Genomic DNA, 27,300 nt, shown 5'->3' on the forward strand with positions numbered 1-27,300 from the left:
TATAGTGTTTTACAAATGAATTTCTATTACTAATTGGTGGTGACCTTGGCCACTCTTGCTTTCTGCTTGGCAAGGCTCTCAAGTATTTGTTTCCGGGGTCATTTGGCCTCTTTATTGTGGCATTTGTTTTACATCTGTCAAACCTTTGTATGAAATGGTGACAATCAAGGTCAATATTTTTTCCCGTTGTTCAGTAATATAGTAGCCTCTGTTCAGAGTGGCATTTTTGTTTGTTTGTTTTGGTGAAGCAATTGGGGGTTAAGTGACTTGCCCAAGGTCACACAGCTAGTAAGTGTCAAGTGTCTGAAGCTAGATTTGAAGTCAGGTCCTCCTGACTCCAGGGCTGGTGCTCTATCTACTGCGCCACCTAGCTGCCCCTCAGAGTGTTTTATTTTCCTCTTTGGCCTTCTTTTTCTAGTTTAATGTTAATTTTTACCTTTAACTAGTTTATGGCCTGACTACACATAAACAAGGCAGCTAGGTAGCACAGTGAATAGAGTACTGGCCCTGGAGTCAAGAGGACCTGAGTTCAAATCTCACCTCAGACACTTACTAGCTATGTGACCCCGGGCAAGTCACTTAACCCCAATTGTCTTAAACATATGGGGACATGTCCACTTGTCCTGATATATATCTTGCCACTGGACCCAGATGGCTCTGGAGGAGAGAGTGAGGTTGGTGACCTTGCACAGCCCCATGACATCACCTCAATGTTATGGTCCTCTTCAAGAATGAAGGACAGGGGCATCTAGTTGGCGCAGTGAATAAAACACCGGCCCTGAATTCAGGAGTACCTGAGTTCAAATCCAGCCTCAGACACTTGCTACTTACTAGCTGTGTGACTCTGGGCAAGTCACTTAACCCCCATTGCCCCGCCCCCCCAAAAAAGAATGAAGGACAAACAACAACACATAAACAACTGATTCTCATATGATTGACCATTGGTATCCAGGCATTTTCTTTCTGTTAAGATATAGTCAATTTCTTTTTTTCTTTTGCTAATGTTTGTTACTTGTCATGTCTACTATCTTTGAACACTTTTTTGGAAGAAAATGTGGTTATATAAGCCTTAGGCCTCTTTATTTTTCTCAAATGCAAACCGTATTTTCCAGCATTTTTTTAAACCATCCTCTCAGCAAATGTTCACTAGTTTTGGAGAATCTTGTCAAGTTATTTGCAGAATTTTTCTACTTCTTCGACCTTTTCAGCATTTTGTGAACTATAAGCTGCAGGTATCTTCATGTAGGTATCTCATTCAACTGAGTCTTTAGACCATTTCTTAGAAGGGTCAAATAGGTAGAAAGATTGAGATGGGGGTGAGATGGTGAAACTCAGAACAACTTACATAGAATTACAGGGAGAAAAAGACTTCTGTAATTCACAAGCTGGGGGTGGGGAAGGGGGAAGAGGGGGAAATTGTAGCTCATCAATTGCTAGGTTTGTGTAGAGTAGAATGAGTGTTATGAGCCCTGAAGAGAATATACAGTCATTGTGGCTTTATGTCAAGTTCTTACCAAGAATCCTCCTGATAATATACTTTACTCCTGTGAACAGGCCATCACTCACTCTGAGGGTCCAGGGTTGCCACAGCTGTGATGGGCTTCTAACTCAGGCTGAGGTTATGAGAACTATCAATGTTTAAGAGTTGGGAGGAGGACTGTGCTGCAAGCATGCATAGGGGAGGGCAGCAGAGAAGGGAGGGAGACCCATTCTCCATAGTGATAGCCTCACAAATAGTTCTCAGGAAAGAGACATCCTAGATGTTGATGAGATGACCTAGTCATCTCACTTAGTACATCCAGCGCAGAAATGACCTTTAGATTTTTCCATGAAACATGACACAGTATTTTGCAACCAATATGTGGCAGCCAAAGGGAGAGAGAGCTATGGCCAATGTGTGCTTGCTCATGTTACTTCAACGGCCTCCAGCTCTGTAAGAGGGGTGGTGTACCCTCTTAGGTAACAGAATTTTTTTTTTTGGATCATGGCAGTCCTTCCAAGGATTTCTGAGAACTTTTCAGGCATCATCACATGAATGTCCAAAAAGTTTTGTAGTTAGCTGCTTACTGCCGTGTCTCCCCCACCCCAACATTCTAACGAGACATAGAGAAGGCAGCAGGATTTCGTGGAAGGACATCAGAAGAGCTGGCTTCCAGTCCCAGCCATACAACTGACTTCAGTCAGTCAGTCGATAAACATTTATTAAGCACTTACCATGACATATAAACTCATTGAATTTTGTTGTTGTTGTTTTTGGTGGGGCAATGAGGGTTAAGTGACTTGCCCAGGGTCACACAGCTATTAAGTATCAAGTGTCTGAGGTCCAATTTGAACTCAGGTCCTCCTGAATCCAGGGCTGGTGCTTTATCTACTGCACCATCTAGCTGCCCCCAAACTCATTGAATTTAATCTGTCTCTTTCACAAAGTTGTGGTGGGATCTTAAAAGGCAATAGGTGTTAGAGCTCTTTGAAAACCACCTGAGAGGCTGGTACAAGAATCCATATCTTTAGGTCTCAGAAAGAGCAAAGTCACTAACCAGTATTAGCCAATACTGGTGTATGCTGATTAGCTTGTGTATGGGTGCTCTAGGGGCTTAGGGCTTTTCATCCTCTCTGTATTGGTTGTTCTGATCTTCTCCCTACTTTCCTACTGCCAACAGATTGGGCAATCCTGTTTCTTCTTCCTGTGGCTTACAGCTCCTACTCTTGTAATTCTCAAGTCTGATCCATCATGGCCTTGTTCTTCAAAGATTGGTAGAGTTAGTCTGGTCCTGAACACAACTGCGTGCTGTTCTTCATATAACTTCTCACTCAGCATTGGAGCATGTTGATTCCTGCATGCTCAGTAGTAGAGATGATCTGCCCTGGGCCATGCACAAATCCTTTCCTATGGGTCCCCTAATGACCTAATGTAAGATGATTAGCCACAGTTAGAGGTAGACCCTGGGAGACAGTAAAGCCAGCTAGACTCTTAGAACTTGACCTCAGTTCTCTGTTTGCTGTGGGAGAGGTTTTTGAGGTAACCTTTCCTGCCCCTCCTGGGAAGAGCTTCTAAGAAATTGAACTGGTTGACCATGAGTTTTAGAACCTCTAGAATTACTCAAGAGCCCTCAAGAGGTTGCATAGTTTGCAAAATATTGGAGCTCTGTATATCATAAATTTTCTAACTTCCCACTAACTGCTTGTTTTCCTTTTCTACTTCTCCTGCCCCTGATCCAGTCAGCAAACATTGATTAAGCACTTACCATGTTCCCAGGCTCTGTGGTAGGCACCGGAAACACAAATACAAGGAACGAAACAATCTTTAGAGGCAAGGAGCTTGTATCCTAATAGGGAATACAACAGGTACATGTCTAAGTAGGTACAGAACAAATGTCAATTACATGGAAGCTAGTTTGGGATAGAAGGCACTAGCACTGAGCGTCTCAGGAAAGACTTCATGTGGAAGGTGGTGCAGGAGCCAGGTATGGAAAGAAGGTTTCGTGACACAGAGTGAGGAGGGAGTGTGATCATTTTCATCTGTGCCACGCTGGATTTTCATATAATTGCATTTAACAAAAATTTGCTAAGCACCCACTGTTTGCAAAATTTTGTGCGAGGTGCTGAAAATCCAAAGATGAGTAAGACCTTGCTACCTACAAGGAGTTTATAATTTAAGATCAGAGGCATGCCGGCAAGAAGTCTGCCCAGCCATCGAGATGTTTCCAAGTATTCAGATATTATATGTCATAGAAACCAAAACATCTAGTAGAAAATAAGAGATTTGCATGACTGGCTGGGTTTCTTTGTTGGTGTCTTGTCATTTTTTTGGGTGTGGCTGCGTATGCAAATTGATGGGTTTCACTTGGTTGGAGGCCTAGTACAAGTATTAAGGCATTTGCTAATGCCAGAAACACCTGAGGGCTGGCTGGCTTCAGGGGAGTCTCTGTTATGGAATCTCTTATATCAGTATGCATCCCCACCCATGTGATTGTAAAGGCACCCCCCCAACTTCCAATTCCCAAGGGAATGAGGGGCACCATTGTACTGGCCTGACATTAGGGGCTCTGTGGCCTGAGGTACTCTTAGGCCCTTTCCCATAATCTCCTAAACAAACATAAACTGGAATGCATTTTTGCAACCCAGTGAATACAGGCTCAAAGTTGAGCCAAATAGTTTTGCTTTTTCTGTAATTTCACATGATAACTGTGTTTTTCCAACACAGTTGTGGGTTCACGGCCAACTCATGGCAGAACCATATAATTATCTAAATCTCTCTTTACTGTACCCAGCCTCTGCTTTCTGTGTGTCCCTTTTCCCTACTTTGGGAGGACCCGCTTCACCCCTCCTTTCCATCAACAGAAACCTAATGCCTTCATAATTTCTCCTTTTCTATTAAAAACCCAGTGGAAAATGTCTCGTATCAATTAATTGCATTTCAACTTGAATCTTAATTCCTATGTTTCCCCTTCCACATTTTAACTTTTTTTTTGTAATTGAGACAACCAGCTGTAACCTTTTACCCATTAACGTAATCTCAAGCATACTAGTACAGATAGAATGTCATCCTCCTGAAATCACGCCGTGTATGCACACACCTCCTGGCCTTATGCCAGATGAAGTTCAAATAAGATATTACCATCCGTGGGAGAAAGCCCTCCAGTGACATGGGTTATTACTATATTTGTACTGGCCACAGAACTTTAATTTAAAGTCATGAATCGAACCTTCAGCTCTGAAAAATTTTAGCCAGCCAGTCAGTAAGCATTTATTAAGTACCTAGGTACTAGGCACTGTGCTAAACCCTTACTATTGCACAGAACCTTTCTATATCATCTCCCCTAATTTATTAGACATTTAATATAGGCATGTTGACTGTCTTGCCAATAGACTGTAAGCTCTTTAAGTACAGGAACCATTTCATTTTTGTCACTGGATTTCCAGCACCTAGATATAGTGCCTTGCACACTGCGGATGCTCCATACATTTTGAACCATTTTCCTCTGCATCTGATCAGGGTGGATGACACAGGAGTAAGATGAGGATTCTGACTCTGAGACTTAGGAGTAAGATGAAGATTCTGACTCTTTTTTCCCCTTCATAACAGGATAAGAATCTGACCTTAGTCATATAATTCTTGACTTGGCTTTGTAGAAATCAGCACACACTCAGTCTCCTCTCCAAAAGCCAAGACCAATTGAGGCATTAATTATTTATTGAGCTCTCCCTTCCAGGGGCTGCAAAGCACCATGCCCGGCATTGGATTCATCTGGGTTGTTTTCATGCTGAGTTCAGTTCATAGCAACTGATAAGTTCTGGCCTTGCAGCAGAGAGAAAACTGTGTTGACTTTACTTCTGCCCCTAGCTGGGATTGGAATGTTTTGGACTGGATTGAATGAGTGAGTGAATGAATGAGAGAATGAATGAATGATCAGACACAAAGAGAAATACATATAAGTTAGGACATATATATGTTTGGGGTTTTTTTGGGAAATTCATATGTATTTAGACTATTTTACTTCCTTTTAGACTAACTTTGAGTTAATAAATTTGAAGAGTGTGTTATATTTCATAGAATCCTAGAATCATAAAATGTTAATATTAGAAGAAACCTAAAATATGATCTGGTCCCACCTACTCATTTTTTTTTAGTGAGGCAATTGGAGTTAAGTGACTTGCTGAGGGTCACACAGCTAGTAAATGTTAAGTGTCTGAGGCCAGATTTGAACTCAGGTACTCCTGACTCCAGGGCTGGTGCTCTATCCACGGTGCCACCTAGCTGCCTCCCACCTACTCATTTAAAAATGAGCAAACAGGCATAGAGAACTTTCTTCCCATATAATTGATAATACAGTATCATGATGTAAGATAATATGAACATTGTCAATATATAGATGAGGGCGAAATGTACTTTTAAAAATTAAATTTACTAGTTTTTATTTACTGGCATACTTAATTTGGAGGTATTATCCTAAGGGAACATGTAAGCTTTTTTTGTTAAAAAAAAAGGGGGGGGCAGCTAGGTGGTACAGTGGATAAAGCACTGGCCTTGGATTCAGGAGGACCTGAGTTCAAATCTGGCCTCAGTCACTTGACACTTAATAGGTATGTGACCCTGGGCAAGTCACTTCACCCTCACAGCCCAGCAAAATAAATAAATAAATAAATAAAATTCTATTCTTATTGACATCCATTTGTTTACCTAGTAAGAGTGAACTCTAAAAATGCTTGAGCTACCCCATGTCAAATTTTGGTTAAGATCTGAGCTTCAGGCCTTGACAGTACTGGCATCTATATTATACTTTTTGGAACTAGGTTTTTTTCTCCTGATGGGACTTGCAGTTTTATGCCATCCATCTGAACATAGACTTGATTGATGTGTTCTCCCATTTCCTCTTTAACTGTCCAAATCCCACCTAGCTTTCATGACCTAGAATCATGACACAGGTTTAGGAGTACAAAAATTTAAACCTAATGTGGTCCACTATGTCAGAGAGTGCCAGGCAAGTATGGTGGGTTAAGGCAAGAAGAGGCTCTAGGATGCAAGAGGTCAGAATCATCAGAAGCAGAGTTTGTGGTGATATCTGATCATGGGGTTATTTATTTGCTCACTGCTCTTTTTTACATGGCCTGTTCAGTGGAGGTGGTTCTGAGCCAGGAGGTATCAAATGTAGTAAGAAAAGCAAAGGCCTACAAACGACTGTGGGCAAGTTACTTAGCCACTCTGAACTTCAGTTTCCTCCACTCTGAACTTCAGTTTCCTCAACTGTAAAATGTAAGTGTAACCCTCAGGTCCCTTCCAACTCTTAGATATATGGTCCTATATAAATAGGTTAGTTTCCCATTTCTTGGTTTTCCTTTCTGTTTTTCCAATTGAGAGAATATGATTTTGAGAGTTGAAGCTATTATCTTATTAAAAATTGATTTAGGGGCAGCTAGGTGGTGCAGTGGATAGAGCACCGGCCCTGGATTCAGGAGAACCTGAGTTCAAATCCAGCCTCAGATACTTTACACACTTACTAGCTGTGTGACCCTGGGCAAGTCACTTAACCCCAATTGCCTTACCAAAAAAAAAAAAAAAATTTGATTTATATGAAATTTTTTTGGGGCGGGGGGAGGATTTTGAGAAGACTATTATTTCCAAAGACAATGAGTCAGTCAGTAAGTGGCTCTGGCCACCAGCAAGGGAAGTGGGAAAAGAAAGAAAAGGAAAAACGTGGAAACAAGCTGGAGTGCAGTTGTACACAATGGATGGGTTATTTTTTTGCCTCTTAGCCCTGGCTCTGCCAGAAATTTGCCATCCCTGGGTTGTTTTCATAGCTTCTCACCCTGCCCCTTTGCTTCCAGACGCACTACAGATTAAAGTCAGACATGCCAGAGATAACTAACAATTATGTTTTCATAACACATGGCATTTTAATTTTGAAGATTTCTCCTGTGTCCAAATAATGTGCAGTGGGTAAAATCCAAGCAGTTGATTTTCTCGTTTTGATGATAACTGATCTGATATGGTGTCACACTCAGCTCACACGGTGATTGAGAAAAAGCAACAGAGAAAAAGAACCTTTTTTAAAAAAGATCTAGGTTGGGGGGCAGCTAGGTGGCGCAGTGGATAAAGCACCGGCCCTGGATTCAGGAGTTCCTGAGTTCAAATCCAGCCTCAGACACTTGACACTTATTAGCTGTGTGACCCTGGGCAAGTCACAACCCCCATTGCCCTGCAAAAAAAAAAAAAAAAAAAGATCTAGGTCCCATTAAAACCATTATAACAGAGATTTTAGAGTTCATCTAGTGAAAAAACTGAGATTAAAAAAAAACTGAGGCTCAGGAAGATAACACATCTTCCAGCTAATTTTTAGAGGCTGAGCCAGAGCCAAAACCTTCCTGACCAAAGCTTTTGCCAGTGTGGTGTATCATATGGAACCAAGAGCAAATAGACCTGAGTTCAAATTCAGTCTCCCCACTGTTTCTAGCTGCTTGACCATGGCCAAGTCACTTGGTCTTTGAGCCTCAGCTCCCCTATCAGCAAAATGTGGATAAGATTACTTGCCACCATCTACCTCACAGAGTTCAAGTGGGGGGAAAGCACTTTGTAAACCTTAAAGCATTATACAAACGTGAGTCTATATTAGTATTCTGCTGAAGGTTTAAAGTCAGTTTGGCAAGTGGCAAAAGTATTCAGGGATTTCTTGCAAACATCTCTCTCTCTCTCTCTCTCTCTCTCTCTCTCTCTCTCTCTCTCTCTCTCTCTCTCTCTCTTTCTCTCTCTCTCTCTCTCAAAAGTCAGTCTTCTCGGGGCAGCTAGGTGGCACAGTGGATAAAGCACCAGCCCTGGATTCAGGAGGACCTGAGTTCAAATCTGGCCTCAGACACTTGACACTTACTAGCTGTGTGACTCTGGGCAAGTCACTTAACCCTCGTTGCTTGGCAAAAAAACCAAAACAAAACAAAAAACAACAGAAAAAAAGTCAGTCTTCTCAAAGCACATTGTGTGCAGGCTAGGAAGATTTCCTAAAGTCCAGGCCACTGGGGAATTATGCATTTACCGCAGACACCAGTTCAATGTCATTGGGCAACCCCGTGTCCCTCCATTAAGGAATTATCTCCATTCCTTCATTGACTGGATGCCCAGCAATTTCCAGATTAGAAACCAGTTACTTCTTTCTTTTTTTTTTTTTTAAGTGAGGCAATTGGGGTTAAGTGACTTGCCCAGGGTCACACAGCTAGTAAGTGTTAAATGTCTGAGGCCGGATTTGAACTCAGGTACTCCTGACTCCAGGGCCAGTGCTCTATCCACTGCGCCACCTAGCTGCCCCAACTTATTTCTTATTTCATCAAGAAGCAGCCCTCCTATTCCGTCTCAGGGGAGACCTAGAATACATGAATCAAAATAGTTATGTGATGTCATATCATAATGGGAATGTGCTGCAGCCAATTGGTGCCAAGAATTGTCTGTACAGGGTGGTTTCCTTTTACAGTCTTTTTAAGGAGACATCATGCCCAACTGCACATGACAGTTCTCTGCAAGAGGGCTTGGGCTTCCTTTGCCTATTTAGTCTTTACCACCCCCTCCTTAAAAAAAAAAAAATCCTGGAGCTTATCATTGAGTTCCTGACCTTCGCTACATAAACAAATCTACCCGGTGAGATTCAGCTTGAGGTGCTGGCAGCTTTTTGCCTACTTAAGGAGAAGACTGGCTGCTTCAGTCAGTAGCCTCTGCGACTGCTGCTGCTGCTGCTGGTGGTAGGACAGCACAACCAGTGGGCATTTCAAACTCTTCTTGCCCTCTGCAGATTCCTGGCAGTACAGTAAGACCTGTGTCCATACCTTGGCTACTGGCTCCGGTCTGCTTCCCCTTCTTTCTTTCTGGGTTGGTCTAAAAAGCCCCTCCAGTGGATCCTTCTCAATTTGACAGGTTATCACTTGAGCAGAAATTGCTGTTGGGAGACTTGAGGGGGTGGTGCATGTGTGTTGGGGGGAGGGAGCCTGTTGCCTTCCCTCCCTGCTCCTCCACGTGCCCCTGGGGGGGCTACCACTGGGCAGCCCCAGGCTCTCCACCACTTTTTCCAGCACTGGATATGATCTCAGGCTGCTGGTGCAGCTCATGAAGCGTTTTGGCAGCCTCAGGGGGAGCAAGAAACGCAAGGACCAGAACCGAAGTACTGAGAGGCGCCAGTCGGAACCCCATGGCCTTTTCGGTAGGAACCCATTCCATTCCCCAGTCCTTGATGCCCTGTGGTGGGCAGCTGGGATGAAACACTGAGGTTCATGCATGTGCAAAAGTCTACTACATAATCTCCACTTGCTCTGTTACTCCTAACAAGCCTTACCTTAGAGGGTTTTAAGTAGGCAGTCCTTAGATGAATAGTTTGAGGAGTTTCTTTCTGTCTGTGACGATTGGGGTACACCCAGTGCAGTCACCATGAACTGTGTCTAAAATGATGTGTTTCTGAAGTGATTTCTCATTCCCTTTGCCCACATGGTCCTGGAAGAATCTGTCACAGTACTTGGCGAAATACAGATTTCCAAATTTTTTGCCCTTGACTTTCTTTTAGAAGAAAACAGCAGCTTGGGGGCTGAGGGTGGAGTTTTAATGAATGAGTGAATTTGATATGTTTTAGCTGTTGTTTTGTTTTCTTTAAGAGGTATATTGTGTAAAGTGGTTAAAAATAATGCATATTTTAGGATCTCATTTAGTAATCAAATTGAGAGAGAATGAATCTTGAAGTGGGGGGGGCAGCAAGGAGTGGGGGAAGGAGGAAGACAGGAGTAAACCAGCCACAAAGGAGAACAAGGCTTAAAATCCGATCAACTAATAATATAAAAATTTACAGCCCCTTAATCTTGAGGTAGTTTTGGGTTTTGTTTTGTTTTTTTTTTACTGGAGTCTGAAGAAATAGAATGAATGTAAAGTATTTATTCAGTGCTTACCATGTTCAGACCTTTAGAAATACAAATAAAAAAGTATTTCTTGCCCTCAGGGAGCTTACATTCTGATAGGGAAAGACAAGTCACATGGGAGTGGTGGCTGAGACATGGTGAGTGGATTCATAAGGGATTTGATTAGCACATCCTATGCAGAAGCATTTGAGGTATCAATTTATTTGGGCACATTCTCAATGGCAGGGCAAATGGATGGCTGGGATTGGATACTTGTATGGGATATGAAGCATCATATGGTCTGAAGCAAGGTAGATGTAATGGGTAAGGTGAGTTTGTACTCACCAATTAAGACAGCTTGGCCCCAGGGTCGCGGGGCTTTTTTTTTCCTTTTCCTTCTTTTCTTTTAAATAGTATCTTATCTTTTTCCAATTACATGTAAAGACATTTTTTTTTAATAAAAGGCTTTTTATTAGGATTGTGGGGTTTTTTGTTTTGTTTTTTTGGGGTTTTTTTTGTGAGGCAATTGGGGTTAAGTGACTTGCCCAGGGTCACACAGCTAGTAAGTGTCAAATCTCTGAGGTCAGATTTGAACTCAGGTACTCCTGACTCCAGGGCTGGTGTTCTATTCACTGCGCCACCTAGCTGCCCTGTAAAGACAATTTTTAACATTTGTTTTTAAATAAAAATTTGAGTTCCAAATTTTCTTCTTCCCTTCCCACCCCCTCCCAAAGACAGTAAGCAATTTAATATAGGTTATATATGTGCAGTCATGTAAAACATATTTCCATATTAGTCATATTATGAAAGAAGAAGCAGAGCCAAAGGAGGGAAAAAACTTACAAAAAAGAAAGTGAAAATAGTATGCTTCAATCTGCATTCAGACTCCATCAGTTCTTTCTCTGGAGGTGGAGAGCATTTTCCATCATGAGTCTTTTGGAAATGTCTTAGATCATTATATTGCTGAGAAGAGCTAAGACAATCATAGTTGATCATCACACAACGTTGCTGTTACTGTGTACAATATACCATGCTGCCTATTTCCTTGAGGTACTTATTCCAACGGGTTGCAGAGACAGTTTGAGAAAGAAATGGTCTCACCCAGGGGAGGTCCACTCTTGGCTGTCTCTAGAGTTGCAAAGGATATCACGAGGCTAGCTTCCTATCCATGTGCAAGGCTGCAAGGCCTCCAGTCCTCCTCCCCACTTCGGTTCCTTATGTTGTAGAGTTGTTGTGAGCAAAGTCCTTTCTTTGTAAGCCTTAAAGTACCCAGACAGTGAAAAGAGCACTGGATGTAGGGTCGGAAGACTTGGATTCAGATCATGCCTCCAGTGACCTTGGGTAAATCACTTGACCCATCCTTCAGTTTCCTTGTCTGTAAAAGAAAGGGGTCTCAGTTTGATATCTAGAAATGAGAATTATTATCATTATTAATTATATGTTGTAGGCAGTCAGGAGAGAGAGTAGTCAGTCTTGTATAATTACACAATATGTAATGATACTACATTATAATTATATCATATTATTATATTGTATAGAGTCATTACATGAGATCTATAGAGAGAGCTATTTTGTGAGGCTTCATGGAAAAAGTGAACACCAGATTGGAAACTCGGTGAATGCAGGGAATGTTTCTTTTCTAATCTTTATGTTACCAGACCCTAGCACAGTGCTCTGTACCTCTGTAGGTACTTAATACATCTTTGTTGAGTGAATGAATGAACGTATTTTCCCTGTAGAAACTTGCTCTTTGCTTGGAGAGTACAAGATACAGGAAACCTTCGAGACCATTTTTAGAGTCTTTGTCATTCCATTAATTTTGATGTTTAATTACCCTGTTAGGCAAGACCAAGAATTGGAAACCTATTTGTCAGGAAGACTTTTCTCCCCTTAATTATAATTGGGTCATCTCCCTGCTTATAAAGATCCCCACGTAAAAATCATATATACCTGCCTACCTAGTGTTGGAAGTGCCCATACTCGAAAGTCAATTCTGATCTTGGAGTTAGGAAAATCAAGACCTTTTCTGGAATTCTCTGGTATTCCCAGGGGAGTCAAAGGCTCAGTCACCTGCTACTGCAGATTTGCCCTCCCCCCCAATAGAGTTCAAACCTAGAACCAGAGTTCCAGAGTTTTTGGTAGGATTTTAGCATCTGAGACAGTCGGTCAGGAGCCAAGACTGAAGTGAACCTGAATGCCCACACTGCCTCTGATATTTAGTACCCGGGTGATATTGGGCACATCATTTAATTTCTGTGGTTGGGTCTGATTCCTCATGTATAGAATAAAAAAGAGGTCTCATTCTATGATTACATTTCATCCCAAGTACTCTTCCTTTATCCCCCTCTCTAAAGTGTTTTTCATGGTAAAAGGTGACTATTTCCCAAGCCTTCTGTTCTCTCAGGGATACACTCTCAGTAACTGTCCATGTGCCCCCATGGTTAAATTCCTGCCTAGAAGAATTTGATATCTGACCTTCCTTTTCCCCTAGAACTGCCTCCCGTAGCTTGAGAACATCTGTCTTTGGCCCTTCCCAATGGGAGTTATACTCAGTTCCCTTTCATCTATTCAGTATGGCCTCGCCAGGAATGGTATTAATTCTCCACCCCCCCACCCCCCGATTCTCCCTCTTGTATCCTAATCCTAGGTGGGAGAGAAAAAACAAATAACATGACCTTTTTGAATCCATATCATATACATTCTCCAGGCTAGTGAAGGGAAAAGTGATGTGGAAAATCCCAAATGGCATAACCCCAAGATGGTTGGTTCTGGAAACCTCTTACATTTGAAGGTAGGGGTTTTATATGCTGGGAATTTACAACACTTCAAACAGTACAGTTATAATCCCCTTTGAATTATGGTCCTCCTCAGGAAAAGTTATCAAGCTTCCCCTTCCTGCTCCTCTGCCCAGTTTCTCTCTTGTACCCATTACATGCCAGGACTGAATTATATCACCTTTCATACAGGTCCAAAACATGAGCCCAAAGGGGACCTACCTAAACTTGCCGGTCCACACTTTCCTTAGGGTACTAGGTAGGGGGGCAGGAAAGATTTTGGTTTATAATCCCTTTTCTCTAGATGTTGTCTAAGTGAGAGTAAACCAAGATTCTGTTTATGTCAACAGAAAACTTAGTCTGTGATAAAATTGCTATGCACTTAAAAGAAAGATTATGGAGGGATAATATTAATACAGTTGGGTAGGTTAGAAAATTACTAAACAAGACCAGTGGGTTGTCTTATTTCCTTAGGCACTTCTTTAGATTATGGCTTCTTTGGATTTCCTACAAGTGCACGGTATTTTGTACTTTAGTAGGCACTCAATAAATAGTTAATTAATTAGTTGATGGTTTGTCTCCTGGCCACCCAATCTGTTTCATCTGACACTCAGTTGAATTTTTCTAGGTGGATGTAAATGTTAAAATGTCATTAAATTAAAAAAAATTATGTCAAGAAATATGAAAAAGGTATTCTTCCTTGTATAGCAAGAGGACCTCCTCCATTGCCAGAGATTAGCCAAGGGGCTAGGGTACAGATCAATTAACTCCTGCTATGCTCTTTAAAACTTGGCTCTTCTGGGGGCAGCTAGGTGGCTCAGTGGATAAAGCACCAGCCCTAGATTCAGGAGGACCTGAGTTCAAATCCGACCTCAGACACTTGACACTTACTAGCTGTGTGACCCTGGGCAAGCCACTTAGTCCTCATTGCCCTGGGGGGGGGGGAGGTTGGTTCTTCCTTCTCACTGATAATGTTGTTATCCATAACTGCTTGACCAGTATTCTAATGGCTTCATTTTTTTTTTTTACCTTAGTACATCAGTGGTCACTCGGAATTTTTAAAAGTACCTATTATAGTAGTGGTATTCTCTTTTATTAAAAGTTTTTTCAGCAAAAATCTTTCACTAAACCAATAAAATAAAATCGATTGCCTGTGCTTTTTTTTTTTCCGGGGCAATGGGGGTTAAGTGACTTGCCCAGGGTCACACAGCTAGTAAGTGTCAAGTATCTGAGGCCGGATTTTGAACTCAGGTACTCCTGAATCCAGGGCCAGTGCTTTGCCTGTGCTTTTTAATCCAGGCAGTGATATGGATACAACAGAACAGTGAAGTCAGTCTTTTGTGCTCTTTCCCATTTCCTTTCAGTTCTCCCTGCCTGTCACCCTAAATCACCTAAGTAGCCAGAATATCCTCTCTAGGGCCTATTGCTTCCCCCAAGTCAAAAATTCCCTACCTTGTGTCTGCTCCCATTACCCCAGTCCCTTATTTTTTAGATAAGACCAGGAATCTTAAGAGTATAGATTTAGAGATGCAAGGGACATTAGAAATCACCTAATGCCACCAGTCATTGTGAAATACACAGATAAGGAAACTAAGCCCATACAGTTGAAGCGTGCCTCAGTGTCACAGGTTGTTATTCAAAGCCGAGTCTTCTAACTTCAAATCTAGCACTTTCCACTGTACTGTACTGCTAACTAAACCTTTAATTAGCCAGGATTTTCTTCAGTCTTCTACTCTTGGACAAAATAGACAAATAACAAGGAAGTAAGTTAATAATAGGAATTAGAAACAAGCCACACAGGCTGCCTTGGCTCACTACAAATTCAGTCCATACTCTTACAGCACGTGCACCGAGTCCTAAATAATCAGAGCTTTGTGTTTTAAAATCAATGTGTGGAATTTATTATACATTTAAAGAAAAAAGTGATATGGAATATTCATAGTTTTATATACAATATTATTTTTTACATTCTGCTGTATATATGGAAATACTGTTTTGGGGTGTTTAAGTTCAATTTTTTTAAATTAAAATTAAAAATATGAGATCATGTTTGGAATAATTGCAAGAATTGCAAGTTCTCTTTCAGATAAAAAAGTTCAATTATCAATTAACCAATGAATTTCTTCTCTGTAAATGGGAGAAAATGGGAGACAGCTAAATAGTACATTCTGTAGAATAGTACAGTAGACTTCTGAGCTTAAAGCCAAGAACTAAATTCAAATCCTACCTCAGACAGACCATGGGCAAATGACTTCACCTTTCTCAGCCTCAGTGTCCTCATCTGTAAAATGAGGAGGTTGGACTTAATGGTCTCTACATTCTTGTACAACTCTAAGTTTATGATCTTGTGATTCAATCATCTATAAGGTTCCTTCCAGCTCTAAATTTATCATCCTAAATGTTTATTGAGAGTTTGCTAAGTATCTGGTTCTGCAGTAGGTTCTTTTTTTTGGGGGGGGAGTGAGGCAATGGGGGTTAAGTGACTTGCCCAGGGTCACACAGCTAGTAAGTGTCATGTCTGAGGTTGTATCTGAACTCAGGTCCTCTTGACTCCAGGGTTGGTGCTCTATCCACTGCGCCACCTAGCTGCCCTACTAGCCTTCTTAAAGAACCTACTGCAGGGGGCAGCTAGGTGGCGCAATGGATAGAGCACCAACCCTGGAGTCAAGAGGACCTGAGTTCAAATCTGACCTCAGACACTTGACACTTACTAGCTGTGTGACCCTGGGCAAGTCACTTAACCCTCATTGCCCCACCAGAAGAAGAAGAAGAAGAAGACTAGTAGGAAACATGAGTCCTGCCCTCAAGGAACTTTCATTCTAGTGGGGAAGAGCAAGAGAGACATATGAAATAATTAGAAAACAGTACCATGTGGTATTCAATCAAGTCCTAAGTCATGTTGAGAGTGTTCTATCTAGTTCACTGTCCCCTAGACTATATTTATAGGAGAGAAAAAAATGTAGTGGGACATAGAAAGATTTTCAGTGAAGGGTGAAGCAAAATAATTTTTCTGCCCTACCCTTAGTTGATTGAAAGTTGAAATGACAAATCTCCTGTCTTCCCACTTCCTGACAAATACTGTTCGTCAATATGTTGCAGGATGAATGGCAGGGATCCAAGAATGCCTTACCATATAGAGCAAAGATTAATGTCCTACCTAGGAAAATCAAGTGACATAGTGTCAGTTTCCCTTCCTGCCCTCTTTGTGCAAAAGCCATCAGAATGGTCTCTGCCATTCCGGTAGGAAATTCATTTTACCTAGAGTCTCTACTCTAGAGGAAACAATAACATGTGAGCTGCCAGATGGATTCCCGACCTGATCCAGGACTTTCCCTGTGATTCTCCATTCTCTGACCAGCTTGCACAATAATGTTGTTCAATTGTTTTCAGTTATATCTGACTTTTCATGACCTTGTTTGGGGTTTTTTTTTTTTTTGGTAGAGATACTGCAGTGGTTTGCCATTTCCTTCTCCAGCTCATTTTACAGATGAGGAAACTGAGGCAAACATTGACTTGCCCAGGGTCTAATATCTAGCGTCTAGGGTCAGATTTGAACTTAGATCTTCTGGTGCTTTATCTACTGTGCCACCCAGCTGCCCACAGTAACAGGCAGGGCTCTTCAGTTGGATGGTTTTTACCAATTTGAGACTGTTATCCTCACTATTTAAAGGATATCTTGTGTTCAGGGGGCCTTGGAGGAGAACAGTGGATCCCTAAGCAGAATGATACTTTTCCTCGGAAACTATTAAAAAAAAAAAAAAGGAGTTGCTCTTTTTGGAGTCCTTAGCCAAAAATGCTCCTAACAATGGCCGGCAGAGAAGCAATGAGATTTACCACCCTTCCAGTCCAGATTGCCATCAAAGAGCCTCAAAGACCTTGTTTTAAGAGGCAGTTGGAGCTATTGAGTTTAACAAGTGTGTTGAATTGAGACTGGACTGAATGACACAGAGAATACAGATGTACCGGATGTCCTAAAAGTTTTAGTGCAGTTTTAAGTGTTAATAGCTTAAACCATGGGAACTTTGGGGATACTGTTAGATTTCTACCCCTGCTTTATAGGAGTTTCAGTTCATTTGGGGAGAGAAGACTTAAATGTGAAACAACTATCATAAAATGGTTCCTAATAAAGTGGTAAATGTAATGTAGAATAAATATAGCTTTATATAGCACTTGAAGGTTTGCAAAGACTTTCCCCATATTATCTCACTGGAGCTTCACAGTAAACCTGGGAGGTTGGTACTACAGGTGTGTTATCATCCTCATTTGTTAGAAGAGGAAACAGAGCAATTGCCACACGGGTAGTAAGATTTAGATTTCAACCCATCTCTTCCTGATTCTTAAGCCCAGCACTCTTTCCCCTGTGTCAGTATCATGAAGCATCAAAAAGATTTCACTTAGACAAGCTGTGCCCTTGGGACATAATACTGGGGAGAGAAAAATGTGGCCTAAAGTACTTGAGGAAGACTTCATGGAGGTAGTTCTCGAGTTGGACCTCAGAGGACTATCATTCCCATCACTGGGCCCTACATAAGAAATGAGGAGCAAAGGGCAGCTAGGTGGAGCAGTGGATAAAGCACCCGCCCTGGATTCAGGAGCACCTGAGTTCAAATGTGACCTTAGACACTTGACACTTACTAGCTGTGTGACCCTGGGCAAGTCATTAACCCACATTGCTCCGGAAAAAAAAAAGAAAGAAAGAAAGAAAAGGAAAGAAAGAAAAAAGAAATGAGGAACTAGGGCATTCCGAAAGGGCATCTGGGCAGATAGGGTGTATGTATGAAATAGCGTTGAGTGAAGGTAGGAAGCAAAGATGGTCAGTGCAGTGGGACCAAAAGTCCTTTGTGGAGATATAGAAGGGAAGTAATATTGGATCAGTAGGGTGGAATGCAGTGGTCTGAAAGGCAGACATGGGAGGAAACAGAAGTTGAGAATTGCCCAAGGTTACCCAACAGCTAAGTGTCTCCTTGGTGTTCTCACACCCGGATGCCATATTGTCTTTTCAGTGGATTGAAAGGAGAAAGTAAATAGCCTTTAACTTCACTGATTCTTTGACTAGCCTCTGCCGAATTGTTTATGATCAGGCCAGGTCTGTTCAATAGAATCAAACTAGAAACTAGAGCACTTTATCTGGCAATGTAGACAGTAATCTGTTCACGTCATTCTGTTGTAGATTAGATAGTGGATTATCTAAATTGGTTGTCTATAGCTTTTTCCACTCAGGACCCCTTTTCACCTGAGAAATTTTTACTCAACCAAGCAATTTTTACTGGATCCCTACAGGCCACATGGTGACTTATGAAACCACAAAATTAACATTATCTGTGTTTTATTGTATTTTTATTTATTTTGTTAAACATTTTTCAGTTACCTTTTAGTATGGTTAGGGCTATACCAAGGGAGTTTTTTTTTTAATGTACTAAATAAAAGGGCTTATTGCCTTTATTTTACTTTTTTTTAATTATCATGAATTTATTTTTTTATTCTCTCACTTCTTCCTCCCAAATTATTTTATTTTATTTTTTTCAACCTAGTCAATTTTGAAAACATTACCATATTAGTCATTTTGTATAAGAAAACTTGAATAAAAGAACAAAAATGAAAGAGGGGAAAAGAGCATGCTTCAGCCTTTGTTCCATCAATATCAGTTCTTTCTTTGGAGGTGGATAGTATATTTCGTTGATAGTCCTTTGGGATTGTCTTAGATCATTGTATTATTGAGAATAGTTAAGTCTTTCATCAAACAATATTGCTGTCTCTGTGTTCTCTTGACTTTGCTCTCTTCACTATACAACAGTTCATACAAGTCCTTCTAGGCCTTTCTGAAATCATCCTGCTCGTCATTTCTTATAGTACAATAATATTCTATCACCATCATATACCACAGACCACAGGAGTTTTGAAGACAGGGAATTGGACACCCCTGGCTACATTGCTCCCACCTTCACCCCTTGAAATTTCACTTGATAATTCTGCAGCCTTCCACCCATTTTGGTTATGTAGATCTGGTCTTAAAATAGTGAGAATCAAATATTTTCTATCAGTCCTGTCATACCATCTTTCTCTCCCTAGCCGAAATCTGTGGTTTGTCTTATATACAGACACCCAAACAGTACACACCCTTAGACTTCACAAATACCCAGACATTACAGTCATACATCAGTATCCCAACCCATCCTCTGCCCTACCCTGCCACCTACCTCATTGTTGACAGATGTTTGGGGGCTTTTTACAGAGTACACCCATGCCTCCTGATGGATCAGAGGGATGTAATGAGAAAAATCTCTATCCTTTGCTCTGGGAAAGAAATGGATCACTAAGTAAGCTAGAATTTCTCTGGAAGGAGGAAAGGAGAAGTGGAATGAAGAAATTCAGTTCAATTCAATGAGAATTTAAGTGTCTCTCATGTACAAAACACTGTGATAGGTGATGGGATAACTGCCTTCAAAGAGCTTACATCCTAGTGGGGAGATATAGCAAGGAATCCTATAAGTATGTAAATAAAAATGTGGTGAAGGGGAGAACACTACCAGATAGGGAAATCAGCAGAGCTTTCCCATAAAAGGTGCCGTGTGAGCTGAGGGCAGACACAGGAAGGAAAGAAAAGGAAGGAGGGAGGAGGAAGGAAGGAAGGAGGAAAGAAAGAAAAAAGGAATGGAGAGAGGGAGGAAGGTTGAAGATGTGGAAGGATGGCAGGAACACAGGTTATGCCCTGCTCTGAGAAATCAAGGAAGTGATATGGTGGAGTCAGAATAGCTGAGATGAACAGGGTCATCCACCTTTGAAAGAGCAAGATAAAATTTGCCTGTATAGGAGCAGGTGAATAGTATAATGTTACCTGCTGTGACTGACTACTGCAGTTCTAGGAGCATCAGTTTGATAACCTTCCTGGAAAGTGGGGTTTGGGTCTTTCTTCAAGACTTGTTTCTCCCTGGTTTAAGAAACATCACTTAGGGGAACAATAGTCTGTGACAACATCCCAATGGACTACGAGTCCATTCCCTTCATCTTGACTTCCCAAAAGACAAAATAACAAAATGATACAACTGGAAGAACTTCAAAATCATCTATTCCAATTTTCTACCTTCCCTCTCTCATTCCCATCTTACAGGTAATGAAACTGGACCACCTCTGAAGGAAAGAAAATGTGATTTCCTCAGGGTCCATACACCTTTAGTTTGTGACAGAGCTGGGATTCAAACCTGGGTCTCCCAGTTCCAGTGCCCTCTCCACTTTAGTACACTGTCACTAGACTTTACTTCCCTGAAGGGAGCATTAATTATCCCTCCCTAGTTATCAAGGTAAAAGATCATGGGAAGTTCTTTTCCCAGCTGGCAAAGTTGTGCTTTTGTAGACATGAAAATAATGCCAACTGATGTCACCAGGGGATGCTTATTGTTACCACTCCAGGGTATTCAACACTATTTTGTTCTTCCAGGGTGGGATAAAGTGAAGCAAGGAATCCCATAGCAAAGGGCTTACAAGATTTACCCTGTAGGATTGTTGTAAGAAAAGCTTTCGGGGGCAGCTAGGTGACGCAGTGGACAAAGCACTGGCCTTGGATTCAGGAGTACCCAAGTTCAAATCTGGCCTCAGACACGTGACTAGTTGTGTGACCCTGGGCAAGTCACTTAACCCCCATTGCCCCGCCAAAAAAAAAAAAAAAGCTTTCTATCAATCAAGCTTTTATTAAGCATCTAAGACCAAAATAGTTCCTGCTGTCAGGGAACTTGCATAATATGGGGGGGCAATAACATAATACATACACAAGGATATACGAAATAATTTAGAAAAATAAACATAACATAATTTAGGGCAGGGGAAGGCGCTTAGAGCTGGAAAATCAGAGAAGATGTCATTTTGAAGATGGAGCTCAGTGTTTAAGGAAATGAGTAATTCCAAGAGGCAGAAGTGAGGAGAGGGTGACTCTCCAGATCTGAGAGTCATCTGCATAGGGATGAGAATTTAATCCACGCTAGCTGATGAGGTCACCAAGTGAACTAGTTTAGAGAGAGAAGAGAGCCCAGACCAGATCCTGGGAACCCACCCACTTTTAAGAGACATGATATGGGGGCAGCTAGATGGCGCAGTGGATAAAGCAATGGCCCTGGATTCAGGAGGACCTGAGTTCAAATCCGGCCTCAGACACTTGACTCTTACTAGCTGTGTGACCCTGGGCAAGTCACTTAACCCCAACTGCCTCACCAAAAAAAAAAAAAAAAAAAGAGAGAGAGAGAGACATGATATGCATGCCAAACCTGCAAAGGAGACCGAGGAGTGCTCAGACAGGTAGGAGGAAGACCAAGAGAAAGCAAGGATATGAAAACTTATAGAAGATAGAGATTTCCAGGAGGAAAGACTGATTTCAGTGGACTCAGATGCTGTAGAGAGGTCAAGGAGATGAGGATAGAGAAAAGATCTGGCAAGTAATGGGTCATCGGCAAGTTTGCATGCCCTCCCTTGATTTCTACCTCTACTACCTTAGAAGCTCCAAACTAAATCAGAGAGAAAGAGAGGTGAGTGTGGAACGGATTCTCAGAGGCAGAGATGAGGGAATGTATTTCAGGCATGGGAGACATCCAGGTCAAGGTCAGAGGCCAGAGATAGAGTGGCATGTGTGAGGAGGAATGTGCCTTGTGCCTAGGAGGAATCTAGCAAAACCTGCTTACCTCCATGGCTTGATAAGGGATCAAAATAGGAGTTAAATAGAGAGGGTGTGTGTGAGATATATGTGTGTATTAGATAGACATATACATATATGTATGTATATGGGCTGTGTGTATACTATATCGTAGAATATGATGATCTGTATGTATAGATTATACTTGCTGTAATATGATACATAGTATAATACTATAATTTTATATATTCTACCTAGTAAAATATATATAATGTACATGCATGCATATACTGTGTGTGTGTGTGTGTGTGTGTGTGTGCTTGCAAGTGAGAGAGAGAGAGGAGGTACTTTGAATGATTGGTTATCCTGGTTGTATTTTGTACTTGATCTGTAGAAGAGTAGAGGGCTTTAAGGCAGAAGAAGGCGTATTCTGTCTAGCAACAAAAGACAAAGCTAAGACCAACTGATAGAAGCCCAAGGGAGACAAATTCTGGCCCATAATTAAAAAGAGCTTTCTAACAATTAGAATTCTTAAGTACTAAAGTCACCATGACTGGAGTTATTCAAACAGGTGCCAGATGATTATCTGTCTGAAATGTTCCATGGGAATACCATGTTTTCTATTTATGTAGCACCACATCGAATTGTCTTGGAACATATCCTTTTCCCCTTTGGTGACCCAGGCCCAGGTGCCTTCCTTGCCACGAACTCCTCTTCCTTTGTCCCTGCTCCCATCATGCCCCTAAGTATATAAAATTCAGCTTTCTATCCCCCTTAGTACAAATTAACATACACCTTTAATAAAGACCTGTTACTTTTAGCATGGTAGCCTGAGACAATGTGGCACAATGGAAAGAGCACTGACTCTAGAGTCAGAAGTTTTTCTGTGACACTTAGTACCTGGGTGACTTTAAGGCAAGTCACTTAACCCTTTAGACTTTAGAGGGAGTTGGACTGAATCCTAGCTTCTTAAACTGTGGGTTGTGACTCCATGTGGGGTTGTGTAACTGAGTGTGGGGGTTGTGAAAAGTTTGACAACAGTAAAAGGTTATGTATACCTATTTTATATACCTACATACCCAGTGTCATGTAAAAATTCCCCTGGTGAAAAGGGGTCACAAGTGAAAAAAGTTTAAGAAACCTTGGACTAGATGACCTCCTGAACTTTTCTCTAGCTCTAGTGCTGAGAGTGAATAAAGTGTAAGAAATAATGAATCTAGAGATTTAAACATTCCCTACACTATTCATTTTAATCATCCCAGAGTTGGCCTCTGACTGTTGAATTCCTCTGTTTTCCTGTGTCCAGCTCTAGGGTATTGTGATATTGTTGTTCATCCTTCGTTTTTTGAAGACCAGTGACATCATGAGTGATGTCTTGACTTGGATTTAAGTGAGGCAAAGTTATGCAAAGTCATCAGTCATAGATGTTCAGTGGCAAGACAAAAGTCAAGATTACTGACCATGGCCAAGGATGCAATAGACGACTGTGGCATCTTTGATGCATGATCAAGCTCTAAACCACCTTCCTGATCATTGGGACAAATTGTTCTCAATCATCCAGTCTCCTGGGGGAAGTCTTCACATGCTTGGGATATACTTCCCCCTAACTCTAAAACTAACAGGTTTGAAGCAGGTCAGTTACCCTCAGCTTGATTTAGGCCATTTGCTGAGATGATTTACCAGGGTATAGCCCCTGCACATGCCAACAGCTTCTTGGAGTCACATGTGAGAGCTGGGTGAAGATGCACACCAAAGGTAGATAAGCAGCCTTGGAAAGGGCTAAGCAAACCCTCTTACCAGAGGTGCTAGTCCTCCTGGAGCCAAGGGGGTAAATATAGCCTAAGCATGTCCCTTAGGGCTTGAGGACTCAGGGAGGAAGGAGAAGGCTCTCTTCTCACCATAAGATAAGGATATTGGGGCTAGGGAGTGGGATGAAGTAGACCATCACAAAATTCTGCTTTTGCAAGTATCTCTTGAAGATCTGGCACCTACATTTATGGTGGTCTTCTTTTTTAAGGTTAAGATCATGGGACAATATCACCAGATAGTGTATCATGATCCACTTGTAAGCAATAGATAACAAACTGCCTTTATCTCTGACCTTCTCCCCACTCCAACCAGAGCACCTTCTTGACATCTTCTAATATAAGGAGTTCTTAACCTGGGTGGGGGTCCAAGAACTTGTTTGGGGGTTTTTGAAAGTATTTTGGTAACTTCAATTTCAATATAATTGTTTTTTCCTTTCTTATCTTATATGCTTTATTTTATGCATTTAAAAACATTATTCTGAGAAGAGGTTCATATTCTTCATCGTCTGACAAAAGAGTCCAGGGCACAAAAGGACAAAGAACTCCTAATTTAATTGGACTTAATCTGTTCTTATCTGGGGGACTCAGGTCGACCACACATTTCATAGGCCTGGCTACTGTCCTAACAACAACAACCACAACCACCACCACAACAACAAAAGCATAGAGTTGGTCTAAAGTAGAAGATTCCTCACTTTCAAGGGCTCCTTGTCATGAGCACCTCATGTCTGATGTTCTAAATCCTTTCCTGGTTCCAGACCTGCTGACTTTGCTTGACCTGGTGTGATAATAAGGACTTGGAGTCAGAAGGCTCCTGTCACTGAGTAGCTATGCCACCTTACCGAGTCACTGAAGGATATAGTAAGAACAGCAGCTACAAAACACTAGCCGCATAAACCTGGAGTGTGTCCTACCCCAAAGACACATAAGATCATCTGGGGGAAAAAAAAAAAGAAACTCTCTCGGGGCTTAATTTCCTCATCTGTAAAATAGAAGTAATAATATACTTCCTACATCATAGGCTTGTTTTAAGGATCACATGTACCAAAGATATTTTTAATAGCCATAAAATATTATATAAATGAAAATGACCATTATGATGATGGTGATGCCCAAGTAGCTACAATAGGACAGGATAACAAACAACCTAACACAAATGTCTTAGTTGCTCACCTGGCCACCCTCTACAGCACCCACTGAGAGAGAAACTAAAATTTCCTGTCACTTCTTTAGAAAAAAAAAAAAAACGGTTGGGGGCACTATCAGCAAAAACGTTTCCTTTTCTTGTCTTTCTTATTGAAAGGGCTTTTTTTTTTCCAGTGAGTCAATTGGGGTTAAGTGACTTGCCCAGGGTCACACAGCTAGTAAGTGTCAAGTGTCTGAGGCCGGATTTGAAATCAGGTACTCCTGACTCCAGGGCTGGTGCTCTATCCACTGCCCCACCTAGCTGCCCCGAAAGGGCTTTTTGGTTTCAGTGTCAGGGAATTCATCACTTAGCTTAATAACTACCACAGTTGACTGCCCCCAGGGAGCTTTTGGTCTGTGTTACATCTTTCTAGAATAGCAGGCAGCCACACCCTAAGTTATTGTCCCCACTCCAGAACAAAGAGTAATGATGCCTTGGAGGCTAGAATGTGAGCTTCAGGTGAGAAGGGATTCTTTATCTTTATCCCCAGTGTCTAGCCCAGTGCCTGGCACACCTTGGTGCTTAATAAATGCTTGCTAATTGATTGAATGCTGGATATTTTCTGTTACCAAATGACATATGATCCTTAATCCAAACAGGCACTGCTTGGATTTGTTTAAAGCTGTGTGTTTAGGCTGCTCTCAGGAAGCTTCCTTTTCACCAGCATTCACTGGCCACCCCAGCCCTCTTGGGTCTTTCCTTCTCCTGAATTCCTCAGTTAGCTACATCATGCCTTGTATCCCCACCACTTAGCAGAGTGTCTGGCACATATAGTAGTAGTAGGCCTCCATCAGTCGTGGACGACTATGGATCAGCGACTTGAAGAGCCACAGGCCACAGTGTGGCTGTGCTGGAGTGTCCTCTCCAGGGCGCTGGCCTGGGCAGATCAATATGGAAAACAAGCTGTTGCCCCTGCAGCAGGTTTTCCCTCTCCGAGACATTGGTGGATCCAAAGGAGAGGCAGAGCCAGTACAGTTTGGCACCAGTGCCTCCGCAGGAGTTGCCAGAGGGATGTGATGTCCAACATCCAACTGCCTAAGGGACTCTGACTCCTGATTTTTCCTCGGGGTTAACTCCCAAAGCCTTTCCTATATATGGGTATAGCCACAAGGCAGCAGAGGTTTAAAATCGGGGTTCCTTCCCCTAGGCGAGTTGCCTTCCAAGGCTGACAAGCTGCACCTGCCCGAAGGGACTGGTTTTAAGGCGGATAGAAAGAGCCTAATAAACACTGATTGATCAACTGATTGACTGACTGATTGAAGCCCCAGCCCAGTCAAATTCTTGTCTATACTATGTAGCCAGATAACCAATGCGTCAAAAATCAGCCCATTAATGAGCATCTGTTGGATGGCTTATTCTGTGGATATCATGGTAGATTAAAGCCAGGAACGACACAAGCAAGTGTAAGACGTGGTACCTCCCTTCGAGAAGTCATAAAGGGTGGATGGAGGTTGAGTAGGTGAAAAGCAGTACGAAAGGCATGAAGAATGAAATGGGGATCCAGGGTCTGTGAAATGTCAGGAGATCTAGAAGAAGGCTCCTAGCACATGGAATGCACCCCTTTGTGTAGTGTTTACATGATAGTGTGGGCAAAAGTAGCTCAAGATTGATTGGCATTTACAAGTTGAAGTCTACATTGTTGGGAGGAGCGTTCATATCAGTGGGACGATAGAACCATTAATGCATGGAAATACCAAATCTTTTCCAGGATATTAAATCATCATCTATGACTGTCATTTGAGTGCCCACTACATAGTGGGCTCTGTGCTAGGTACTGTGGGGATATAAAGAGATATGATATGGAATCAATCATAGATTTGTTGCTAAAGGAACTTAGAGGCCATCAAATCCAACTCGTTCATTTTACAGAATAAGGACACTGAGGCACAGAGCACTTAAATGATTTGCTCAGGGTCACATTCCTGGTAAATGTCTGAGATGGGATTTGAACTTGAGTCTTCCTGACTCCAAGTCCAGTGACCTCACCATTAATTCATGACTGATCAAAGTATATATATGCTGAAGATCCTAGAAGTGTGGAGCAGCCCTGCAATGAAGGGGGACAGGGTGTTGAGAAAATTTGGATCAAGTAGAGGAAGTTAAACCTATTTTCATACAAAAAAATTGCTGCCTCTTAACAGTTTTTGATACATCAGAATAATGTTGTTCTACTGAAGGAGGTACAACTCTCTGAAACTTTGTTTTTGAGGGAACACAAATAGCAATTTATAGAATCATCCAGATAAAGCTGGAAGGAACTTCTCTCCCTCTGTCCCAACCCTGCATTTTCAGAATTTTCACCCAAGCTCACATAAGTAGTGTCAATAGTAAGATTTGAACTCAGCTCCTCTAGACACCAAGAGCCAGTCCATACCATACCATACTCTGGCCAAGCTAATGAAAAGTGTTAATACAGAACTTTCTTCCCCTGACCATTGGGTTCTGCTACTGGTGTTTGGTCCCTCAGCCCAGCCTGACCTTCCCCCTTTCTAAGACCCTTCCCCCAGATTTGGCAACAGCCATGTCTTTGGCTCATGCTGAGATCTTTGCTTCATT

The 27,300-nt window shown here is 41.8% G+C and overlaps 1 protein-coding gene across 11 annotated transcripts in view; it reads left to right on the forward strand.

Moving 5' to 3' along the window:
* PRKAG2 (protein kinase AMP-activated non-catalytic subunit gamma 2) overlaps positions 1-27,300 on the forward strand; it is a 492,650-nt gene that overhangs the window by 240,534 nt on the left and 224,816 nt on the right. The window contains exon 1 of one of the 11 annotated variants that reach the window (XM_043966990.1): positions 9,071-9,677. The exons of the other annotated variants lie outside the window; for them this stretch is intronic. Within the exon in view, the coding sequence (XP_043822925.1) occupies positions 9,584-9,677 (94 nt within the window). The 5' untranslated portion in view covers positions 9,071-9,583. Of the gene's footprint in view, positions 1-9,070; positions 9,678-27,300 lie in introns of those variants that run through there. 11 annotated transcript variants of the gene reach the window in all.

The sequence above is a fragment of the Dromiciops gliroides genome, chromosome 5 (genome assembly GCF_019393635.1).
Source record: "Dromiciops gliroides isolate mDroGli1 chromosome 5, mDroGli1.pri, whole genome shotgun sequence".
Classification (NCBI taxonomy): domain Eukaryota; kingdom Metazoa; phylum Chordata; class Mammalia; order Microbiotheria; family Microbiotheriidae; genus Dromiciops; species Dromiciops gliroides.